The 24,393-nt window shown below is 56.4% G+C and overlaps 1 protein-coding gene, 1 long non-coding RNA gene and 1 other non-coding gene across 6 annotated transcripts; all 3 read left to right on the top strand.

The window, feature by feature from the left end:
• The first annotated feature begins 5,330 nt into the window (after positions 1–5,330).
• On the top strand, positions 5,331–22,049 carry LOC115516900. 4 transcript variants are annotated; one of them, XM_030320062.1, is made up of 13 exons: positions 5,340–5,653; positions 7,143–7,456; positions 9,585–10,146; positions 10,628–10,748; positions 12,650–12,742; positions 13,643–13,743; positions 15,471–15,563; positions 15,906–16,038; positions 17,556–17,669; positions 17,933–18,088; positions 18,522–18,646; positions 19,216–19,310; positions 21,382–22,049. In XM_030320062.1, exons 2-12 carry the CDS (start codon positions 7,228–7,230, stop codon positions 19,289–19,291), a joined length of 1,803 nt encoding a protein of 600 aa, XP_030175922.1. In that variant the 5' UTR covers positions 5,340–5,653; positions 7,143–7,227; the 3' UTR covers positions 19,292–19,310; positions 21,382–22,049. The 4 variants fall into 4 exon arrangements, 3 of the variants coding, with proteins under 3 accessions (XP_030175924.1, XP_030175922.1, XP_030175923.1); XR_003969702.1 differs by lacking the exon at positions 18,522–18,646 and having other exon boundaries at positions 5,334–5,653; XM_030320063.1 differs by lacking the exon at positions 12,650–12,742 and having other exon boundaries at positions 5,341–5,653.
• LOC115517354 lies at positions 6,208–6,314 on the top strand. The gene has a single exon (XR_003969816.1). It is a non-coding gene; the product is annotated as a U6 spliceosomal RNA (small nuclear RNA).
• A 289-nt stretch (positions 22,050–22,338) lies between the features above and the next one.
• Positions 22,339–23,393, top strand: LOC115516899. Its single transcript, XR_003969701.1, has 2 exons — positions 22,339–22,643; positions 22,877–23,393. It is a non-coding gene; the product is annotated as an uncharacterized LOC115516899 (long non-coding RNA).
• Positions 23,394–24,393: the final 1,000 nt, after the last annotated feature.

Here is a 24,393-nt window from a genome sequence, read left to right as displayed (position 1 = left end):
CTGCGGACAGTGGGGCTCCGAGGGGCACCTGAGGGAGGGAAGACCCTTCTCTCCTGGCCCCAGCCCCGCTTAGGCAACACCCGTGGGAGCGACCCACCACGAAGCTTCGTTTTTTGTTTTTCTTGTTTTTTTCATGGAACTATGATTGCTCACGGGGCAGAGGCGGACACCGCTGGTCAGGCCCACTGCTCCAGAGAGGGGGCAAAGCCTGGGGAGTCGCCCAGCCCCAGAGGCAGAAGGGCTTGAGGGGCCCTGGCCCGGCCCCCACTCCAGCAGGAGAGGTGCTGTGGGAAGGCATACACCTTAAGAGGGGCCTCGGAGACTCTTTGATCCACATGTTCATTCATTCATTCATTCATTCAGCCAGTCTCTGCTGAACTCTGAATGCACGAGGCCCTGCCGGGCACCAGGACTCAGGAGCCAACCCAGGCCCGATCTCACACAGCTGACGAGTCTTTGGGAAGAGGGACGCTGAACGGGTAGAGGTAGAGGTCAGGGGCCACGAGGCACACATCTGGCTCTTGCGCTCTTGTCTTGGGGGCCTCCTGGAGGAGGAGGGGGAGAGTGAGGGAAGGGGGCGGGCAGGAGCTGTGTGGCTGCAGCGCCGAGGGGGGCAGGTAGGCAGGGAGGTGGGATGGGCCAAAAGGTCTTCAAGACTTCAGTCCTCTAATAAATGTGACTGAGTCCTTGGGCGACAGGAAGCTGGCTGAGTAGGGGTGAGTTGACCAGATCTGCATTTGAACACCAAGACCAGCCCTGGAAGGGAGCAGGAGAGAGCCTGCCTGCTGTCACGGATCTGCAGTTAGGACGCTTGGATGGGGCAGTGGCAGGAACAGAGGCAAGCAAGCAGATTTCATACGCTTTGGGAGGGAGGATTTTTTTAAGTTGTATTTATTTATTTTGAGAGATGGGTGGGGGGGGGAGGGAGAGAATGAGCCGGGGAGGGGCAGAGAGAGAGAGAGAGAGAGAGAGAGAGAGAGAATCCCAAGCAGACTGCACTGACAGCTTGGAGCCTGAGGCAGGACTTGAACTCATCAACCATTAGATCAAGACCTGAGCAGAAATCAAGAGTCGGATGCCTAACCGACTGAGCCACCCAGGTGCCCCAGGAGGGAGGATTTTGTATCAAGGGGTGTGATTAGCAGCACTGGGGACTGGCCGGCAGGGTATCTCTGTCCAGAGTCAGATGGGAGTGTGTTTCTGTCCTTGACGACACCCTCATCTCTAGGATTCCCTTCAGCACTTGTTTTATCCACTAGTGAAGTCTTTTCTATTCGGAAACCTTTATTCTGTGGGTCAGGGAGCCAGTGTAGAATTTGCTGCTTACTAAAAATATTTGTTTCAGCTGTATAATCAGTAGCTGGTAAATGTTCAAGGGTGTGTTTGGGATTCCACTGGACTTATTGTAAAGTGGATTCAAGAGAAAATTCCATTTATTTCCTCACAGAAGGGAACGGTTGAGTAGGCTGTGGTCCGTCCTTGGAGGGCTAAAGAGGATGTACCCACGAAAAGGAATGGGGACTCTCCCTGTAGATGACCACAAGCAGCCTTTAGGATGCACTGTTTTGGTTGGCAGAGTAGTAACGGTCAAGGCGTAAAGATATTCTCGCCCTAATTCTTGGGACGTGAATGTGCGACATGGAGAAAGGGACGGTGCAGGTGTGATTAAGGGTGTCCAGTGGCATCATGAGTCCTTCAAGGTGGACAGCCTTCCCCACCTGTGGTCGGAGGGACAGAGGTGATGACAGGTTAGGGATGCGATCCTTCCGGCCTTGAAGACAGAGGAAGGTGGGCCGCGAGCAGGCCGCCAAGGTGACCTCTAAAAGCTGTGTGTGCGCTGCCCTTGGCTCTTTTCCTTGAGTTGTGCGTCTCGAGATGAGCCTCATCGCCGTCAGTGGCTGTGGGAGTTCCAACTGGTCTGACTGCTGTAGACAGTTTATTAGGCTGGTTCCTTCCAGGTGCGTTCCAGCCTGTACGTGGCTTCAGCTTTTATAAAGGCGCTGAGGTCCGGATTGTGGGGGGCATCTGGATCTGTCAGGATATTGAAGTTTTCGTAGTGGAATTGCTAGGGCTGAGGGTGCGTGCACTTAACACCTTCATGGGTCTGGCACATCCCCCTCGCCCCCCTGCATGGGAACCACGCGTGGACGGCGGGGTTCTAAGCTCCACCATCTGGTGCTAGAAAAGGAGGGGCGCATCGCTCCGATCTGTCTGGTGAAGCTAGTTGGTAAAGGGAGAGAACAGGCCCTGGAGGGTTGGGGGGAAGGGGGAAGTCCTCAGGCTCATAGGGACGGCGCCCAGCTGGAGTTTTTGCAGCGGCTGCCGCACTCTGTCCTGCGCTCCCCTGAGCTGTGGCCACGCCGGTGGGGTTCTGAGCAGCTGGCTCAGGCTGGGGCTTTCCTGGGACCCCTTCGGGGTGGTGCCCAGCAGTGTGGAGGCGAGGGGACCTTTAGAGAAAGCCTGCCTCTCCCTCCCGGGGGTGCCAGTGTGAGCTGGAGTCCAGCAGGGGTCTGTGTAACCTGCCAGGCGCCCCTTGAACTAGAGAAGAGGGAGGGGACATTCCACTCGGGTGGGCAGCTGTGCTGGGACCCTGGGTAGTCTCGTAAGAGGCTGGAAACCCCATGAAGAGGGCGTTTGTTGCCTCACATGAACTCATCTACTAGGATGTGATTTGAGGGGGTGGGGGAGACAAAGGGAACTTCCAAATGGTTTCTGAGAAACTCCAGAAAAACAGGAAAAGCGAAACAGAAAGTGAAACTTTGGGATTCTTCGAGATTTCTCTCCAGCCTGGCAGACCCACCTTCTGTCCCCAGGAGGCTCCTAAGCTGGGAGTTGGTCAGTTTACGGACTTTGGTCAGTTTACGGACATTGTACGGACTTCCCTTCAGGCTGTGGGAGTATCTTTCTGGTTCTGGATGGTGGATACAGCATGCTTCATATTCAGAGCCCAAAAATCTTTGCATCAGGAAAAAAAAGGATTCTCTGGGAGCACCCCCCCCCCCTCCAGCATTTCTAGGAGGAGAAGCTCTGGAGTTGCCTGTGGGGCTGGCTCCCCCGTTCTAGCACCTTCCAGCTGCAGGACCTCAGGCCATCTCCTTGTCTCACTGCATATCTATAAAGTGGCACCTGCCTCATGGCACCGGACAGGGACCCTGTTTTGCAACACGTGGGGAGGGGGATATTGTGGTGTGTGTTTAGGGCAATGCCAACATCTCTGCACGCTCGCTGTGTTCTGTGAGCTCTGTGTCCCTTAGTTAAGTGTGGATATGCGTGTGTTTCCGTCTCTGTGAGCAGGAAGTAGGAACACAGGGAACGGCAAATGAGCCAGATGGTCCTCGGAAACCAAGGCGCTGTCCTAGAAATGGAGGACTGTTCTAGAATGTTGAATTGAGTCCCTGAGGACAAGGCTCGTGGGAGTGCGCTGTGGAACCGGGTTCAGAGAAACATGGGACCCGTCCCACTGGGTGGGGGAGGGGATTTGAAGGGGCGAGGGCGATCGCGTCGCAGGGAAGAAAGAATTCCTCTCTACCTCGGGGATCTCCCAGCTGGACTCAAGACTAAGCTAACGTGAGATGGGTCAACGGGACGAAAAACCCAAGGTTTTGGTCTGTGTGCACGGAGGCCTAATATAAAACTGAGACCTAAGGAAGAGACCCAGACGGGTCTCTTTTAGACTTTCTGTACTTTTAGACAGAGAAGCACTAAATTTCGAGAAATTGGCGGGATAAAGAAAACAGGTGTTTGGGAGATTTGTTTATTTGTTTGTTTGTTTGTTTATTTATTTAAATTTACATCCATCCAAGTTAGTTAGCATATAGTCTAACAATGACTTCAGGAGTAGATTCCAGTGATCCAACCCCCACATATAACACCCCGTGCTCAACCCCACAAGTGTCCTCATTGCCCCTTGTCCATTTAGCCCGTGCCCCCAGCTACCTCCCCTCCAGCAACCCTCAGTTCTCTATATTTAAGAGTCTCTTCTGTTTTGTCCCCCTCCCTGTTTTTATATTATTTTTGCTTCCCTTCCCTTATGTTCATCTGTTCTGTGTCTTAAAGTCCTCATATGAGTGAACTCGTATGATATCTGTCTTTCTCTGATTAATTTCGCTTAGCATCATACTCTCTAGTTCCATCCACATAGTTACAAATGGCAAGATTTCATTCTTTTTGATTGCCGAATAATACTCCATTGTGTATATATACCATATCTTCTTTATCCATCTATTGATGGACATGTGGGCTCTTTCCAGACTTTGGCTATTGTCGACAGGGCTGCTATAAACATGGGGGTGCGTGTGTCCCTTCGAAACAGCACACCCGCATCCCGTGGATAAATGCCTAGTAGTGCAATTGCTGGGTCGTAGGGTAGATCTATTTGTAATTTTTTTGAGGAACCTCCGCTCTGTTTTCCAGTGTGGCTGCCCCAGTTTGCGTTCTCACCAGTGGTGTGAAAGGGTCCCTCTTTCAGTGTCTGGGAGCTTTGACTAGTAAAGAATTCTAAGTGGAATTTGGACCGAGGTACGAGATCAGCAGAATATAACATGGTTGTCGCTACGGCCTTCTTGGCTCTAGCTTTTCTGTCTCTGGTGATAAGGGTGTTGTTTTGCTTCTCAGTACCGACGGGACACGTTTCATGTGGGAGGTTTACATCCTGCTTTCTGGGGACAGGGGAGGGTCTCAGTGACCTTATACCGGAAGCTTCCCAAGCAGCTTCAATGTAAAATAATCAACACGCCATTTTGGCGGCCTGCCCTTGGCCTCTAGAGCGTGGAGATGCTGAGTGCTTTGGGAAGTCACCCCGTGAAGCTGAGGAGAGAGGGGAGGCTGTTCCCAAGGGGGTGTGCTGTAGGCAGAATAGCGCCCCCCAGCGATGCCCGCCTGACGGCTCCCCCTTCCACCGCAAAGGGGGAGCGGAGGATGCGACAGAAATAAGGTTGCTGATGAGCTGACCTCACAGAGGAGCCCACCCTGGCCTGTCTCGTGGCCTGATGCCATCCCAGGGTCCCTACCAGGGGGAGAGTGAGGCAGAGCTGAGACCAGATGCGAGCCAGCCACTGCTGCATCTGCAGACTGGAGGAAGGGCCTGTGAGCCTAAGAGCGCGGGCAGCATCAGGAGGGTGGTAAAGCAGGAAATAGGTTCCCTCCCAGGGCTGCGGGAGGAAGGAACACACCCCAGAGACGCCCAACCAGATCTCTGACCTCTGGAACAGCAGCAAAGAAAACTTGCAACTTGCATGGTTTAGGTCGCTAAGCTGGTGGTAATTTGTTACAGTAGCAACAGGAAATTCCCATGGGATACATGGGGTCCAGGTAGGGGACTCTGAATGTATCCTCGGAGCTCTCTGGCTAGTGGTTAAAGCTGCCATCTGGGTTGCTGCGGATCCAAGTTTCCATGTTGGATGCAGGAGACAGAGCTGGCCTGTCAAATCAGGGCACGGGGGAGGGGACACTGTTTGGTAACCACCACTAGAAAGCAGGTTCTCCCCACGGAGAAAGACGGCACCGGATCCCTACCTCACACCACACTGGACAGAAGCCGCTCCAGGGTTTGGGCGATGCCGCTGGCGGCAGTGTCCCCGTGAAGCCTCCTGGGAGGCGAGCGGTGGCTTCTCGAGGATGCCACCCACCTACTCGGGCAGTGAGCACGTCCAAGGTACGTGAGGCTTTCGGAACCACAGCGGGGATACTTCCTCTGTCGGTGAAAAAGAAACCAGAGCTACAAACTGAGAGCAGGGACTTGAACAGACACGTGCACACATGTGTCCAGAACACCATCATTCACAGTAGCCAAAAGCCACCCAAGGGTCCACGGACAGATACGTGGACAAACAAAGCGGGTCTATCCATACGATGGAGCATTATTCTGACACCTGCTACGTCAAGGATGAAACTTGAGGACATTAGGCTAGTCACAGAGGGATAAACACTGCATGGTTCCACCTATGTGAGGTCCCTAGAGTGGTCAGAATCACAGACACAGCAGGTAGGGTGGTCGCCGGGAGCCGGGGCCGGGGGAACAGAAGTTCACATTTAACGGGGGCAGTTTTCGTTTGGAATGACAAAAAAAGTCCTGGGGATGGATGGTGGTGATGTTTGCAGACCTTACTGGAAGGGTGTTGCTCAATACCCCTGACTTGTACACTTACAGATGGTTCGAATGGTAAAGTTTATGTTGTCTGTGCTTTGCTGTAATAATAATGAAAAAAAGAGCTCTCACTTCAGCTGCACATGCATTAAAATTGGAATGACACCGAGAAGATGAGCAGGGCCCCTGTGCAGGGATGACACAAATTTGGGAAGTGTTCCGTATTTTTAAAGCCTGTTTAAAAAAAAAATAGCTATGAGTAATTTCTTTGTTAATGACAGACTTTTTTTTCAAGTTTGTTTATTTTGAGAGAGAGAGAGAGAGAGAGAGAGAGAGAGAACACAAGTGGGGGAGGGGCAGAGAGAGAGAGAGAGAGGGAGAGAGAGAATCCCAAGCAGGCTCACACTGTCAGCACAGACCCTGAAGCGGGGCTTGAACTCACAGTGAAATCATGACCTGAGCCGAAACCAAGAGTCCAATGTTCAACCGACTAAGCCATCCAGGCGCCCCAAATGACAGGCTTTTAAAAAATCTGAACAAGTGGGCGCCTGGGCGGCTCAGTCGGTTAAGCGTCCGACTCTTGATCTCGGCTCAGGTCACGATCTCACAGTTTGTGGGTTCGAGCCCCACGTCGGGCTCTGTGCCGACAGCATGGAGCTTGCTGGGGATTCTCTGTCTCCCTCTCTCTCTGCCTCTCCCCCACTTGCTCGCGCGCGCTCTCCAAAATAAATAAATAAACATTCAAAAATCCAAACAAGAGTTTATTCTCACTTTTCGACAGCAACGGTGGGGTGGGAGTGTGGTGGTGGTGGTGATGGGGGTCCACTGTGACCACAGGCTTCACGTGCTCTGCCCGACTTCCCGGCCTTTGCTCCGACCTGGGGTTGGCTCAAGATGTCAGGGAAACATTCCTGGACTAAACAGTGAGACTACCACCTCTTTGCCCTGGGCAGTGAGATTTGGGGACTTCTCAAAAGCATAAACAGCCATATTTTTAAACACAAGAGGAAATTTCTCTGGCAGTCACCCACTTCCTCCTATTTCTTTTGTTCGGCAGAGAGAGAGAGTAACACGCCCCGTGACTCAGAGGCCGTGCCAGGTGTCGGTGGGGCCAAGCCGCTGCCAGGCACAAGAGCAGTGGGATGGATCTAGTCCACAGGAAGGTCTTCTGGGGCAGGAGGAAATCCAGGCTCGGAGGGGAAGAAGCTGGGAGCGAGTGTGGACAAATCCTGCTCGCTGAGCCTCAGGGGCACCCGAGACGACAGCCCAGAGGCCATCCTTTGGACCTAAGGAGGATTACCGGGTTTCTGAAAGGACTGCACACAAACAAAGGGCCCCAGAGTGTCATTCCTCTGGACGAAACCTCCCAAGGTATGGGCGTCGTCTTCGCATCTTTGTACTGTTTCCCCATCTTTTGCTTGCTCACTCGGCCTTTCTTTCAATACGAACGGCGTGCCACCCTCCTGGGTGTCACTCGGAGGGTTGGAGGGCCCCACGAGGGGAGGGGGGCCGGCTTGCTCACCATCACCCCCCGCCACACGACAGCCGTCACGGGGCCGGGCTGCTAAGCGCACGGGGGCTCTGACGCGTGCTGGGGAGTGAGAGAAGCCCCAGAACAGAGCGAACCGGCTCGGCCCGACCCCACCAATATTCTTGCTAAGAAATAGCAACGCAGTCGAGACCTCAGGACGTTGTAAGGGCAGGTCTTCTGTTTTGGGAGGGGGGTGGGGGGGCAGATCGTGGCCCCCTGCCCAGAAAAGAGCCAGGTTGGTGTGGGATAAATCGGAATCCCATGTTGGAGGGAGAGGGGCAAGTATATTCTAGGCTAGTGCTGCCTGAGGAGATCGAGTGTGAGCCGGGCGGTGATTTCAAGTTCTCAGGAGTCACAGGAAGCATTGAAAAAGAAACGGGTGAAATTAACTTTAGTAATGTCTTTTCTTCAGCCCAATAGAGCTAAGGTAGTTATTTCAACATGTTTCAACGTTCAATCGGTGTTAAAATTAAGGTATGCTACATTCTTTTTCTTCCCCCCTGCTAAGTCTTGGAAATCTGGTGTGTGTTTTACGCTGACAGCACAGCTCAGGTTTGACGTTTTCAGTGCTCAGTAACCACGGGTGGCTCGGGGCTGCCGTGCTGGACGGCACAGCTCTGGAAGGAAGGGGAATGATGTCCAGGTAGCCCCTGCACCTGGTGACAGCACAGAGATTCCAGGGGTCACGGTTCCTATTTCCACATCCAATCTAATTAATTACTGTCCACAGGGAGCCATCTATGAGAAGTAGACAGGGAATCTCCACCTTCAGAATAGTTCAAGGCTGTCAAAGGCTGTGCTGCTTGGGGCAAAATAATTTCCATCCCACATTCCACTCCTCCTCAACTCTTTGTATTGTTATAAGTTCAGCTGCTTTCGCTGAGACGCCCAACAAACAGTGGCTTAAGATAAAGCAAGATAAAACGTGCTTCTCTCGTGGAAGATTTGGGTAGGTGGTCCAGGGCTCCTCCGCGATCAGGGACACAGACCCCTCCATCGGACCCCTCCACCATCCTCCACATGGGGTTCCTGTCTCGTGGCCCAAGACGGCTGCCCAGCTCCTGGCATCACACGTTCATTCTTGCTAGGAGAAAGGAAGAATAGGAAATGGGGGGAGGGGCACGCGTTCGCCCTTGACGACAGGAAGGCATTCTGCGCCCCAACTTGAAATATACCTGCCTTCTCGTTCTGAAGCTTCCAGGGAGAATTTAAAGTTCAAAACTGCCCCTCCAAGTTGAGGTCCATAAGAATCAGTGTCCAAGGGTTCAAGTGCTTTGGACAGCCCTGTCTCCCAATTCCTCTCTCCCATCTGAGTCTCATCAGAGCCCGCCTCCTGCAGCTACAGGCTGCAGTGTCTTGCTGACGCTCCTCTGGGACCCAAGGCGGAATTCTCACCTTCGCATCCCTCCCTCCTGGCAGAGGACCAGCACTGTTGGCACCCCCTGGGAACCTGTCCCAGATGCACATTCCAACCTGGGCTTCAGCGAGCCCTCCACGTGGTCCTGACGGGCATTCCTTTGACACTATTTCCTACTACCTCTGTTGGACCCCCCTGTCCGTGCCTCTGGTCGGGAAAGCGCCTTTGCTGCCTCAATGTCGGGTTGACAATGCACCGCTGATGAAAGCGCAGACCGTGCATCGCCCTGGGCGCTTAGAGGCTCATGGGAAGGAACCGCTCGTGTTCAGCTTTCCTGCTGCAAGGGGGACACGGTGGAAAGCCTACCAGTCTTCTGCGACCCTCGTACAAACTCGTGCCCTGCTGATCCTGACTGGCCGCAAGGAGCCCCGTCCCCAAAGGCTCTTCAAGCCACTGCCTCATCTTCGTGCGTGGTTCCCCTGACACCAGCTCAGCCCACACCCACCCTACTCTGGGGAAGAATCCTGGGCGGGCGCCCCTCCCCCTCCCCGGTTTCCCCCATTCTTCCGAGTCCCTCCGCTGAGCCATCCTTTTGGGTTCTTTTCTTCCAGGCTTCCAACAGTTGGTGCAGGAGGGGAAGTTTCTGGAAGCCTACCTGAGCGTCTCCGCGTCAGCATGGGAAGGGCAGGACCGCGGCCCCCAGTACCAGGCTCTGGCCCAGAGCATGTGGCAGGCGGTCCAGCAGGCTCTGGAGGGCGTCAGGCTCGGCCGGGAGCTGGAGCTGAAGCTCCAGGCGGTGCTGGACACTGTGGAGTACACACAGGACAAGCCCCCGAGCCCGGAGGCCGGTACCCTCGAGGACGGCACAGTCGCCACCTGGGGCAGTCAGCTGGAGAGGCTGCTGAGAAATGACGCTGAGGCCCGAGTGCCCACCTGGGACCCCAGGGACAAGCTGGGCCCTTTCCTGGAGAAGCTAGAGGAGGCTGTGAGACAGGGCCTGGGGTCGCTGAGGGCGAGCCGGCTGGGGGCCCGCCTCTGGACGATCTACAGCACCTGCTTCCAGGAGGTCCTCCTCAGCCGCCTCTTGGAGCTCAAGCACTCCTGCGGCGCCAGCTGGAACAGCTGCTGCGTGCTGTATGCCTGGGGCAGGACGACCTTGTTTGGGCAGCTGGGGTGAGTCCTCCTGGAGGAGCTTGGGGTCCTGGGTGAGGGCCCCCAGGCCAGGGCTGCGGTCGACACAGAGCCTTTCGAGGGGCCACCTGGGCGGGGCTGGTGGCCGGAGAAGGCAGCTGCAGCCCCAGCCTGGGGGACACACGCGTGTCAGTGTGCTTGTCGTGTGTATGTGCCGGTGCGTTAGCATGTTAGGGTGTGTTTTTGTGTGTGTGTGTGGGGGGGGCTCACGGTCCACACTTGTGTGTGACCAGAGACTGGTCTACGCCAACAGAGCCTCTGGCTCTGGTTTCTCAACCCAGCTGCCCTCTCTAGTCACCGGGCCTTGTGCAGGGGCGAGGGGGGGGGGCAGCACAGGCTGGGGAGGGGGCGAGGCCCGGCCTGGAGTCCCCTGCCCTTAGCGCTGAGCTGTCCTCCACAGCCCAGTCCCTCCCCCAACCCCAGCTCAGCTCTGTGCCCCTCGCGGTTCCTTCCAACCCGGCAGGGAGACGCTTCCGAATGCACCTTCCACCTCCCAGAAGCCCACGGCCGGGTACCTCTTGGACTCCATGATGTTTGTGACCTGGATGTCCCAAGTGCAGAAGAAGCTGGTGGGGCTGATCCAGGTAAATGGGTCCAGGAGTCTCCACCACCCGAGGTCTCCTTGTCCCACATCTGGCTGGGGGACAACAGGGAAGGGGATGGGCCAGGGCGGGCCCCGGGTAGGGCTGCAGGGGCGATGCCGTGCCGATTCTGGCCCTTGAGCACTGTCACGTGGGAAGTAACCACGTGCCGTGGGTCTGAGGTGTGAGGTGTATCGCGGGCCCAGAGAGAGCGCGCCAGACCAGAGGTCACTGTCCTGACCAGTGAGCGCAGTCTGGCCACTTCCACGCCGGTGGCTACAGAGCAGGGCCGGCGAGCCTCGGGTGGAAAGCCGGCTGCCCCAAGGTGGGTGCATACGGTTAATCCTTGGCAGACGGAGAGGACCTAAGGGGACGTCGCAATTTCCTACTGTGGTCTTTTTTTTTGTTTTCATGTTTATTCATTTGCGAGAGAGAGTGTAGGTGGGGGAGGTGCAGAGAAAGAAGGAGACAGAGGATCTAAGAGGGCTCTGTGCTAACAGCAGAGAGCCTGATGCGGGGCTCGAACTCACAAACCTTGAGAGCATGACCTGAGCTGAAGTCAGACGTGCAACCAACTGAGCCGCCCAGGCGCCCCTATGATCGCTTTTAACAGACGTGACCTCCCATAACGGCATCCCTGGCCGTGGCACAGACACGTCTAGTGTCACGGGAACCGGCGGAAGAGATGTTTTGGGACGCAGGGAAGCTTTCTGCCTATCTCAGCTAACAGACCGAGAAACTAAGCTTTACGACCGTGAGGCAGAGAATCGGTATCGGCCTAACGGGAATTTTCCAGTAGCTGCTGCGCAAGTGCCCGGCCCTTTCCTCGCCGGCAAACTCAGGGCTCTGAGTTTTGAGGCCCCTTGTCCTTCACGGCTCTCCCCCAAACCGTGGCGTCGCAGTTTGGGCCGGGTCAGGGAAGACGGGGCTCCTCACTCCTCGCTGTTCCACGCTCCGGCCGTCAAGGGCTGCGCTGCGGTGTCCGGCGGGCAATTCACACAGGCAGCCAGAGCGCGAGCAACGGTGCCGCCTTCCGGGTCGTGGCGCGGCGATGCCCGCGAGAGGCGCGATGCCGGGCACCCGTGTCGGGTGAGGGCTAGCAGCCGCCGTCAGTGGCGTCGGGCAGGCAGCCAGACATGAGCCTCTGGCAGGGCTGGGAGGGAAAAGGTACCGAGGGCTGAGCTGGTGGAGACAGTCAGCTTCCAGGCTGCCCCTTTCCGCAGACAGGAAGGCCACGGCCCGCCAGGGGCCTTCAGATGGAGGTACCTGGGCTAGGAAGGAGACCCAAGTGGGAGTCTGGGCAGCCGACCTGAGGACGCCCCCCTCCCCCGGCCGCACTGTGTCGGCCGTGTGGCCAGCCGGGTGAGGAGGACGGCTTCCCCTGGGGGGACCTGCTAGGGACAGCCTCTGTCACTGCCTGGGGTCGGGCCTGAGAGGTCACACTCAGGTTTCTTCTGGCCGGGAGCTGGTCTCCAGGGCCCTGGGGCTCCCTGGTGCAACCTGGTCCCCAGTGGTCCGTGGTCCCTGTGTCCCCAGACTGCGTGTCTCTGGACCCTGGCGGCCCTCTCAGCTCTCAGCCCACGCCCGCCGATGGGTTCTGCTGTCCACGAGTGGGAGGTGCCCATCACCCCCAGGCAGATGAGCGGACGGGGGTGGGAGCGATGGCCTGGCCAGGAACGAGGAGGAGGGTGTATCTAGACGCTGATGCACAGAGGGCCGGGGGCTGTGAAGGGGAGGGTTTACTCAGACCTGGGTCCCTCGTTGGTGGGCGGATTTCAGGCTGCTGGTCAAGGGGGGAGTTCCTGGGCGGGCTCTGGTTCTTACTCGCTCTCCTGTCCTCAGTTGGGGCGGAGCCCTGGAGAGAAGCCTGGGGATCAAAGTTGCTTTTACTGTTTTCTGGGCAGGAAAGGCTGGAGGAGACTCTAGAAAATGTCCTGATCTGCGATCAGAAAAAGTGGGCCCCGTTCTCCCACCCAACGTTCCTTGAAATCTTCCAGGTATTCGCCAGTCAGAGTCTTTCCGGCCCACCACGTGGGTCCCTGGCCCCTTCCTGAGCGCCCCGCCTGGTGTGTGGGGGGGTGCCTGGAAGGATGGGGTGCTGGGGGGCGATGACTGACGGACGGGTGGCCGGGCGCATGTGCAGCAAGGACGGTGCCAGTGACTGAGGGCGGCAGGCACAACAGATGGGGTCCCGGTGCTGGGCTGCAGGGCGCATCTTCAGGAGACAGGCCTCCTCCTGGAATGTCTCAGCTCACGAGACTGCCCGGGGCCTCAGGTAGGATCTGCAGAGAGACCAGTGTCTGGGGATGCCTCGACGAGAGGGTCAAGCAGCCATGGGGGTGTGGGATGTTTGGCCTCGGAGGAGAGGCCACCCCGTGTGTGGGGAGGGGGAGGGTTTTTTTTTTTTGTTTGTTTTTTTAAAGAGGATCTGTGCTGGGAGTTTCTGTTGCTTCTCTTGACTGCTCAGAGTTGGAGGGAGAAAACATGTTATGCATCCTCAAGGCCTTTATGCCAACAAGCCCCGTTCAGAGTGTCAGGTGGGGAGCTGGCAGCTTCGTGGGGGGGGGGTGGCGGCAGCCTCTGGGCCAGACAGGAGAAGCCTAGCCACGCGTGGGGATGAGGAGGTCGTTCAGGCTGTCTGATTGCAGGCTGATTGGAGGGTTCGAGGGAGAGAGGCCTGCAACTCAGGTGGGGCCGGGAGGGGTAGTGAGGGCCTGGCGGGAGGCGTCTGCTCTGTGCCACCGGCAGCGGGAGAGCGGCGGAGGGGTGTGGGTGCAGCTCCCGCGCGTCAGCCCTTCCTATAACAGAGTTGGGGGGGACACGGTCTCCCAGGGTCCGCCGGCTGTGTCATTGGTCCCTGGGTTCCCCCCTGAGAGGCCACTTGCTTTGACTGGCAGCTGCTGGAAGAAGCTATAACGGCAGCAAGACCCATTGGACCATCGGTCACTAGCCAAGTTCAAGCCATGGTTCTGGAAATATTTTCAAAGTTTCTGAACAGGTAAGTGAAAAGGTGGTCGTTGCCTAGAGAAGGAGGTACGGGTGTCTGGGTCCACAGAAGCCCAGTGAGAGTGCTAGCCGAGCCTCCGCCCGCGGGCCACCGGGTGCTTGGCCAGTTCCCGAAGCAGGGCAAGGGGTGGGCACTGGCTTTGGGTGCCCCCAGTCTGGCCTGCTCCACCTCCCGCCTGGCTCTGGAGGCAGCCCCTGTGTGACTGCGGAGACGTCCCATGGTGGCACCTTCTGACACGGTGTCTCCCGCCTCCCGTGGCTGTCAAGCTAGTTCCATGGAGGGACTGCAGTTAACTTTTACTTAATTTTAGTTAATTGACCTTTAAACACCACCTGGGGCTGGGGCTCCCGTACTGGACAGCAGGACTGGGAGGAAGGGGGAGCCCAGCAGGGCGGTCACGAGCATGCAAAGTCGAATTCTGTCTTTATCTAAAACTTCATGTTTTGCTCATTCTGGATGTTTTGGATCGGTTTTGATTTCTTAAAATGTTTCATCAAAATATTATCTTGGGGCACCTGGGTGGCTCAGTCGGTTGAGCGTCTCACTCTTGATCTTGGCTCAGGTCATGATCTCATATTTCGTGGGATCGAGCCCCACGTTGGGCTCCGCACTGAGCCTGGAGCCTGCTTGGGATTCTCTCTCTCTCCTTCCCTCTCTCTCTCTCTCTCTGCCCCTCCCCCCCAATAAATAACTAATAAAAAATGATCTTGGTTACTAACCTTGGCCAGGGACCTGGAAGACTGCCCGTGTCCCCATTTCCTCTGCTTTTCACTGTCAGAGTCCCGAGCCACACACCCAGCTCTGTCCCAGGCTAAGGATTTGGGTGGGGACTCTGCCTCTTTCCCGACGGGCTGGGGCTGGGCTCAGTGTTGCAGGGTCCTTGGGCCCCTGTGATTAAGAAGCATGCCTTGGGCACAGCGCGGTGTAGACCACATCACGAGGCCCCTTTCTCCGGAGACTTCAGAAGTGGCTGTGTTCACCTGGGCCAGGCTCCACAAAGGGTGACTGTGAGGCAGGTTACTTAAGAGAGGCCAGGGATAGGGATTGTTAGGTGAAATCAGCCAGGTTTTAAATGTTTAAGAAAATGTTCCTGGGCCGCCAGTTTGATCTGTGTTCTAGGGACTCAGACTCGTGAGGGCGCCCCTTCTGTCCTGCTGTTGGGGAGCCAGGGGTGTGTGCTGTCCCGGAGCCTCCCCCTACTCTCTGCTTTGGAGCAGCTTCAGTGGCCCAGCCCGGGCGTGGGGTGCCGGCCTCCCCTTCTTGAGAGCACCCCCAGGCCTCAGCCGACGCTCCCAGGGCTTGGAGGGCACGGCCTCGTCTGCCCGCCTTCCCCTTCACCCGCCGGGGAGGGAGGGCTTCTCAGATACAGCACTGACGCAGCTCCAAGTCCACGGGAAAAGCCACCCCCATCCTGTTCTCAAGCATCTGCCACCAGCGGTCCTCCAGGGCATTCGGTGAAAATGTCTTTAGGAAGCATCTGGCTGCCGGGTCTGGCACGGAGCCAGCCCAAGTAAACCCCGGCTGCCTTGTCAACATCTCGGTCCCTGCCACCCACGTTTGTGGTTCTGTGAAGGAGGCGGCGGTTAAAGCAGAGAAGGGACCCGGCTCGTGGGGCTGGGGCTGGTGGGCGGGGCCTGCGGCCGGTGGGCGGGGCCTGCGGCCGGTGGGAGGGCCCTGCGGCCGGTGGGAGGGGCTGCATCTCCCGCTTCACCCCGCAGGTACCAGGACAAGGCTGTCCACTTCCTGCAGCAGAACGCCACTGCGGGGGCCTTCCCCGAGGTGCACGTGCTGGGAAACTGCTGCATCCTCAGGTGCGTGGGGGCGTGGCCCGGGTGTGGGCGGGGCCGGTGGGCCCGGGCAGGCTAGGCAGTGGACGATCCGGATTTGCTGTCCTTTGTGAAAAAAGTGGGGAGAGGAGTTTTCCACTGTACCTTTTGCATTTTAAGGCACGTGGATACAACAGTCTCTAAGTACAGAGAGAAAAAACAGTGGGATGGGATAGACAGCAACGGCAGCAGAAATGAGGGAGCGTCAGCCTCCCATCTGTCCCAGGGTGCACAGAGGCGCAGGGGTGTGGCCGGTGTGCTGCAGCTTTGGGGCTGTGGCAGGGCTCTGGGCCAGGCCCCACGGACCCCCTTTGGTTACCCCAACAGGAAAACGTGGCAGGAGCTGAGTCAGGCATGCTTTCCACCTGCAGACCTGGTGACCGCGGTACAGGGTGCCATCCACGCCATTGAGGGCCACAGCCGGGACCACCTCCTGCTTAGAGTCAGAGCCCTGTGCCAGGTGATGCCGTCCCCGCCCCAGCACTGGCGTGGGGTCTCTTCTCCTAGAAAACCTAGGCAGAAGGCGCCTGCCCGTGTCTCCCTGGACTTCTGCCCAGCCCAGCAGAGCCTTTGCTGGGGAGGGACATGGCAGCGATGACAGAATGGGCTAGAGATGTTCCTGGCCAGCCACCCCCCCCCCCCCCGCCTTCCCCAGCTTGCCTTCTCTGTCTGCAGCAGAGGGGCAGGGCCAGCTTCCCGTCTGACCTGAGGTAGGGGTCCTGTCCGATGAGTGGGCTTAGCTTAGCCTCCCTGCCACTTTATGAGGCCTGGCCCCCTCCTCATGGAGGGTACCTCCCTCTGTCCCCTCTGGCCAGACCTGCCTCTTCCTTTCTCCACCTGTGTGATTGCTCTCCTGCCAGGCCAGTTGAGGCCTGACATTGGCTCCCCTCTCCCCACCCCGGCTCTGACCGGGCTGCATTCCCAGGCAGGTGAAGTCCCTTCACTGTGTCCCAGAGCCGCTGTGCCTGCCCGGCTTTGTCTCCCCCTGAGCTGCGGCTGCCACACCAGAGGATGAGGTCCCTGAGGATGCCCAGAGGCTGACCCTGGAGCCGAAGCCCTGAGAGGGCGAGGTGGCCTCCTAGGATGTGGAAACCACAGGAGGGAATTTTCCAGTCAGATTAGGGGTTCAGGGCCCTGTCCTCATGGGGGCCTCCTGGGTGGAAGATGGGAGGTACTGGTGGTCGGTCTCCACTCCTGCAGTTCTAGCCAGTGGTTCATTTTCCCCCTGGGGACCGGCTCCTGAGACAACTGCCATTGGATTTTCTGCAGAGTTGAGCACCTGGCAAGCCCTGGGGAGGTCTGGTCCTCCCAGGGTGACCAGCAGCCTGTCCTTGCCTCTCCCTGGGCTGTGGCAGACATGGCTTCAATCCCAGCATTCCGTTCTGCTCTGGCCCGATTGGAGCCCCGGGGTCTTTCTCCACACAGAGCTCCAGGCAGGCGGACCTCATGGATTGGACGTTGGCACCGTCTTTTACAGATGGTGCCGATGAGGCTGCGTCTGCAGACGGGGCGCCGGAGGGCTGGGGTGTAGCGGGGACGGGACTTGCTCAGGTACCCTGGTAACACCGAGGAGGCTGGCTTTGCCCCTCTGCCCATCCTCTGTGGCGTCCACTGAGAACTGAGCAGGCCCCAGTCCCGTGTCTTGGGAGTCTGATCTGGAGGGAAAGCATCATCGAGGTCTGGTGCCAGGCCAGTCCTGTGGGGACAAAGGGGAGAGACGCGGGGGGACTCAGGAGGGCTCCAGGGAAGAGCTCGGGTCAGGGGCTGCAGTCTGAATCTGGGGTGCTTTCAGAGATCGGCAGGAGGAGGGTAGACAGAGCTTTGGGACAGACAGTGGGTGAGCTTCTGGCCCAGGACTGTGCCCTCAGTGGGGCGAGGCGGGGGCCCAGAGGCTGGAGGAGACCGGCAAGGGTGGGAGGGAGCACGGCCGGCCTGGGCACCGCGGGCCCCCGTGACATCCGACCCTCCTGTCCTCAGAATCTGCTGAGGGGCCACTTCGGGAGGAAGGAGAGGGATCTGGTCAATGCTCTGCAGTCCCTGTGGCAGGGCCTGGAGGGCTGTCCCAGCCTGCACTCCACTCCCGTGTATGAGGTAGGAGGCCGATTCGGGGGGACTGACTTGCTGGCGGTCACCCTGAGGAGCTGAAGCAGGCACCCCTGGAACCCGGCGGTTAGGGGTTCGATGTGGCTGGTGGTGGGGACAGGCCCTCCGCAGACCCGTGCTGGAGGAGTTTGAGTAGCATCCGCCTCCCCGCCCCCCCCCCCCATCCCCGAGGGTGCACCGCTAAGGCCAGCCAGACCGTGTGCTGGGACAGCTTTCACTCGGGCCTCTCCATCTTGTCTTGTGGAGAGCAGAGCATCATGCAAAGTTTGCACACGGTGGTCTTTGGGGAGTATGTCCAGGCCCTGGCCACCCACCTCAGGATGCTGGCGCCCAGGAAGTGGGGGAGCCTGAGGATTCAGGTGGAGACGGACATCTGGAAGTTGGACAACATCTTCAGGAAGCACGGGGTGAGCCGTGGACCCCTCGGGTAGGCCAGGTGCTGGGAGGGGGTCGCTTTGTCCTCCCTTTCTGGTTCTCGTCTCTCCCGGCCCCTTGCCTGGGCCGGGTGTGCTGTCCTCGCCCAAACCACACTCAGACCTGCTGGCACTGGGCCTCGAATCCCACACACAAGGCTGGGGCCAGCTGCTTCCACGGCGACACTGTGAGATAGGGTTGGGATGTCGCAAGCTGGGGGGAGGCAAGCCCTCCCAGGACAGGTGTGGGGAGCTCAGGAGGTAACTTTGGCGGGACCAGGCAGCTCTGACCAGCAGCGCCCACCCTGGGGCCTGAGGGGTAGACCTGGGCTCTGGGCCTGCAGGTGGGTAAGGGGAATGGGTCCTCCGGAGAGACCGGAAGCCGGGAACACAGGGCCCGTGCTCACGTACCAGCTGCTCCCGGCAGGGTCCCGGCTTGGCCATCCCAGAGGGACCCGTCCTGGGGATCTTCCAGCTCAGTGAGAACAAGGGCAGGGAGACCGTGGATGATTGGCTGGCCTCCTTCAGGGACAGATTCCCAGGTTATCTGAGGTACGAAGGAGAATGAGGGGCTGGGGAGGGGGTTGGTAGAGAGGGGGACGGGTGAGCCTGCGGAGGTGGGGTGCTGCCAGGGGCCCCAGTGGGGGCAAGGCCGCACCAAAGCGTGGGCCCCTGGGTATGGAGGGTCAGTAGCTGCCAGAGACTGAGAACCCTAAGCTGGAGTCTCACAGCTCATTGACCCCTATTCCCAGAGAGGGAAACTGAGGCCTGAGAGCAAGGGTCCGGGCCAGGACTTGCCCAGAGTCCCCAGCAAAACACGGCAGGCAGTGCCGGACCATCACTCACCTGGGGTCTTAAGGGAGGCTGGTCTCCCTGCCACCCTCAGGGTGCTCCCATCCTGACCCGTTCTAGAGTTCCCAGGGCTCCCCGGTAGGTCGCCTAGGGGTCCCCGGAGGGAAGGGCGGGTGGAGACTTGGGGAATGTGCTAGTGTCCCAGTCGCCCTGGAAGATACCGCTCTAGACTCCATTGGTGGGCACTCCTGGGTACGCGGACCCCGTGGTCACAGGTGCACAGACCCAGAGGCCCACAGGTGCACAGAAGCTCTCTCCTCGCTCCCTAGCGTGCGGGACCAGCCACGCAGCTCTGTGGACTCGGAGGTTGAGGTCAAGGGAAGATCCTGCTGCTGCTGCCGCTGATCCCCCAGCTCTGCACCAGGTGACTGAGGGTGCAAGTCTCCAGAGCATCCCTCCAGGGGAGGCGAGAGGGCAGGGTCCAGCCCTGGGCAGGGTGGCCAGGGCCGTGGCTCTGGAGATGTGGAGGGAACCAGGTCAAAGGGCACAGCCGGATCAAGGTCCAGTTGCCGTAGCAGATGTGGCATGGCCAGCCTGGGTCCCGCACCTTGTGCTCTCGAGCACAGTTCTCAAACGTCTTGATCTCAGGACCCCTTTACTCTGAACAGTCACTGAACTTCAGTGCTGTAGCTTACGTGGTTAAATCTAAGAGTTACCATATTAGAAATTAAAGCCAATAAATATTTAGTAATTCATCTACAATATTGGTTAAAATAGTAATTCACCAAAATGGAAAATCAGTACTTATTAAATCACTAGAAACAAAGTAAATGACAATATATTATTTATATGTGAATACATAGATTTGAAAATAAATTAACATTCATACCGAATAACACTAATTTAGGTATATGAATTTATTAAAAAAAATAAACCCGTAACATGTTAACATTATGGCAAATAGCGATTTTTAAATGGAGAAATTAAGTATTTTCTGCAATAATAACAACAAACTTAACAACACGGGTGTCATTGTTTTATATTTTTGCAAAATCTTTGTCTGGCTTACCAGGAGACAGGTAGATCCTCATTTATTGGCTGCCGTGTTCACTGTGTTGTGACATGTTTTGGCTGCAGTGTATAAGGAAGGTCCAGCCTCTCATAGACCAGTTACTATTGGGGAAAGAGAGGGTATTTTAATGCCTCTTTTAGGAAATTATGGCCAGTCTGCTTTGATATCACACCTTTCCTGGACAGGTGGTCGTTTACTAAAGATTAGGACGTACATTCTGAAACCAGCTCGATGAATTTTATGAAATTTGCATGCCCTGTTGTAGTAAAGCCCCTCGGTCTACTTTGCACTTTGAAATGGCTCTTCTACCCATATGTGATTTTGTAGCATAGAGTGTTTGTCACCTGGCAAACACAGGTTCACACAGTGATGTGGATCTAGATGTCAGCATGTTTTATCAGACCTTGTCCATAAAGCACCTTTGTTCACATAGCTATCAGTTTCATCAGGAAAGTCTATAGCTGTTGGGAATCCCAGGCTCACAGTGGAAGACACAAGTTTTCCAAAATCCCAATTTTTGCTCGAGAGCTCAAAATTTTATCATTGGCAACAAACACCATCAGTTGTTTACCTTGAAGTGGCCAGCTCACATCATTCATTTCCAAGAACATGCCATCAACAACTGAACAGTCTGTCCATGGGTCATTCTTTCAAGTAAAAGTGGTGTTCCATGAAACAAGTAGCTAGTTCAGCTTGTAACTCAAATGTCAATTGCACAAGTGCTTTTCCTCAGGGCGGCCATTGTCTTTCACTGTGCGATACAAGGGCCAGGTATGAACTGTGTATTTCTGCATGTGGGATCTTAAAAATTTATGCATCACAAATTTTGTGTAAATCACAAATTGAGATTTAACAAGAGTAAGTATTTTTACTCTTTTATCAGCACTTTTTAAAGAGAAACTGGATTTTTTTTTTTTTCCTGTGGGTACATGGTGGTGAAGGACACTAGTGGAATTTGGTGCCACTGCTTTGGTGTGGGCCAAGGTTCTAGCAACTTTATCCGCCATGGCTTTTGGGCCATTGGTGTAAATGTCCACTCAGCGAAAGGGGCATATGAAAAGTTTTGACCTCACAGGTCACCTGAAGGATCTCAGGTCCCTGGGATTCCACTGAATATATTTTGAGAACCACTGATCTAGCTGCACTGGGCTCTTCTCCTGCCCATGTGCCTGCTGTTGGTTGACTCACATGGAATTGTTGATATTTGGTCAGATTGTCTCTACATCTTTGTATGTTCTGTTCCACCTACCTGGAGTGTCCTTCCCATCTGTCGAAATTCTTCTTTCAGGCCGCCAAGTCTGTTGCTCATTTTCTTTCCCAAGATGCACATCACAGTCTTCCTGTGGCCAAGAGCTGTCTTGTCTGTTCATTGGCAAGTGGCTTGATGGCAGAGGACCAACCACATTTGTCTTTGTCCCCCCAGGGTCTGGCAGAACCCTGACTGCCCTGAACAGAGGTGGAGGTGAGCAGTAGCTTCAGGGAACCTCGGGCTGTGGAAGTTGTGTGACTCCAGCAGCTACCTAAGGCAAAGGATCTGGGTGCCCCTGATCCCAGTGCCCACCCAGTGGCCACTTCATAAATGACAGCCTGATATTCAGGAGGAAGCCAATCCTTCCGAAGTCTGGACTCTTCTATCAGAAGGAATGCCTGGGGCATTTACCCTGGAACCCAGCCACCAAGCTATAAGGTAGGCCAGGCCTTGTGGGAGGCCACGTGCAGGTGTCCCAGCCAGCGACTCTACTGAGGACCCAGCCAGGGCTATGGACGTGAACCCCAGATGTTTGAGTGAGGAGAGCTTCAAGATTCCTGCAGTCCCAGCTGCCGTCTGATGTATTATCAGAATTAACTTGTGTCTGCACACCTGGACACTTGCCTGGTGTGGAGACCCCCACACCTGGTGTCAGAAGAGCAGTCGCAGGAAATGTCTTGGGTGGACGTTCAGGTACCGCTGCCTCCGGGCTACGTGAATAAATCACAGCCGACAGGCCTCTGGTTAACTCTAGAGTTGGAAGCAGTCATTTCTCTTTTTCCTTTTTTTTGTCCTCCTTGTCCTCATTCTCCTTTCTGGAAAATTAAAGAGTAGCTCCTGTACATCTGTGTTTGTGGTCTGTGACCTCGACCTTGCATAGGAATTTAAACACTGTGTTTAGCGGATCCCCTGGGCTCATATAGGTAGTATTTTTATATATATTGTAAAAGAAATGTGCAGTTTGGGTCTGTAGTTCCTTGTTTTAAATTTTATTTATTTATTTTGAGAGAGAGAGAGCATGCACAAGCAGGGGAGGGGCAGAGAGAGAGAGAGAGAGGGAGAGAGAGAATCCCAAGCAGGCTCCATGCTGTCAGCAGGGAGCCCGATGTGGGGCTCAAACCCATGAACCCTGAGATCGTGATCTGTGGTGAAACCAAGAGTCGGATGCTTAAGCGACTGAGCCACCCAGGCGCCCCTGGGTCTGTATCTCCTTTTTGTCTCTAGATATATTGAAGAGTTTTCAATTAAAATTTCCCGGTGGAAGGGTCTTTTCATTTTTAAGACCTGGTTTCGTTGCATGATACCGTAGAATGCTGCCTATGTGATTTCTATTTCTTGGGACTTATTCAGCCTGTAGCCCTGATCATCCCCGTCCTCGACCCCAGCAGGCCTTGTCCACAGGCCACAGCCTGGCCCCTCCCTGGGACGCTGCTCAGGTCAGTGTCCTTGCCCCGGGAGGACCCTCAGCTTGGTGGGGAGGCCCAAACAATCAGGAACATAGCCACCTCCCACTGCCTTTTTTCCAACCCTGGCCCATCCCGAGTCCTTTGAGTTCCCAGAGCCCCCCGCTCAGGTCCCGCAGGTCAAGGTGAGCCTGGGGAAGGGGGCTGTCCCTTCATGAGCTGGGGTGGGAAGTCTTTCTTCCTTTCTTTTGTCTCCTGGTCTCTAGACCAGCAGGATTTTGTGGTTGTGCAGAGTCCAAAACTGTGCACAGTTTTCGGCCTGGAGTCCAAAAGGAGGAGGACCTCACGTTCCTTGCGTCTGAAGAAAGAACTGGCTTGTTCGTCCCTGGTCCTCTCTGTCCTCCGGCCCTCCTGCCCAGCGCTGCCACCTGCTGAAGACAACGGCCAGGCCGCCTCCTTCCTGATCTTCCACCGCTGTGGGTCTCGGTCCCTCCTCTTCCTCTCTCCACCCGGAGAGCCCTCTTTTCTCTGACTCGGGCCCAGGACTGTGTCCCTGGGGTTGTTTCTGAGCGGGCAGGGCAGGACCATGGCTGGGAAGGATCGGGAAGCCCTGACATGCTTGGTCTAGGAAGCAGAGCCCCGGGGAAAGCCAACGGACCAGCCACACTTTCCACCCCTTTGGACCCAGGGCTGGACCACGGGGAGAGGGTGCTGGGCACTGTGCCAATCACATTACGTAAGCAAGCAGTCTAAGAACAAAACAGAATAAAAAGTTGAAGCCATTCGTGTTATTTGAAACCGGCCCAGACCGGTGCTGGGTAGCAGCAAACACTGATCGTCTCCTAAGAACAGTGTCTTCATTCTGGCTGGGTGTCAAAGTACTCCGACAGAGGTGGGGAGGGGCAGATGGGGGGGGGGAGAGAGAGAGAGAGAGAGAGAGAGAGAGAATCTTAAGCAGGCTCCACACTCAGAGCAGAGCCTGATGTGGGGCTAGAACCCACGACCCAGAGGTTCATGACCTGAGCCGAAATCAAGTCGAACCCTTAACCGACTGAGCTCCCCCAGGGGCCCCTACAAGGAGTTTTGGGAGGACAATGAACTCCATGCAAAAATCAGCGAGACCCAGCAGGAACAGTGGACAGCGGGCGGGCTGGCAAAGACCTGGCTCTCGGCCACCCCGTGTATCAGGCACGGACTGTGGAGCGCAGACTAATCGTGCCGGAAGAAATAAATACAAGCTTGGAAATATCTATAGGGCAGATGCTGACTCCCCCTCACTGGGGATTCCTTGTGGCCTTAGGGAGGCTCCTTTGGGACCTCTTGGGGAGCAGAGTCACCGGTGTCACAAGAAAACCCTGTCCTAACATTTCCCCTTTCCTGAGCCTTCCGCGTGTTGCAGAGGAAGTTCATAGCTGTCTGCCTCATGTACAGCAGGACCCTGATGCAGCCTCCAGAAATGCATTAGGACCGGTCTCAGGTGCCCTTGCCAGGACGCTGGTCACACGGTCACAAGGGGATGCTCCTATGTCAGCGGAGGCCCCATACCCACTTTACGCTCTGCCCCAGCCCTTGGTCCCAGCACGCGGGTCCAGTCCTACCTGACTTTGCCCAGTCCTTGCGGGCACACGTTTGCCAGACACTGCAATTCCTTCCTCGGATAAGCTAGTCCCCTCGAGTCAAGACCGACGATCTCGCTTTGTCCCGACCCTGGTTGTTGGTCTGAAGGCATGAGGGTTGGAGAGAATGGGTGTGATCTTCTGAGACTGCTGCCGGAGGCAGGGGC

Source organism: Lynx canadensis, chromosome B3, assembly GCF_007474595.2.
Source record: "Lynx canadensis isolate LIC74 chromosome B3, mLynCan4.pri.v2, whole genome shotgun sequence".
Classification (NCBI taxonomy): domain Eukaryota; kingdom Metazoa; phylum Chordata; class Mammalia; order Carnivora; family Felidae; genus Lynx; species Lynx canadensis.
Note: the sequence above shows the minus strand (reverse complement) of the source record. Positions and strands in the feature narration are given on the sequence as shown.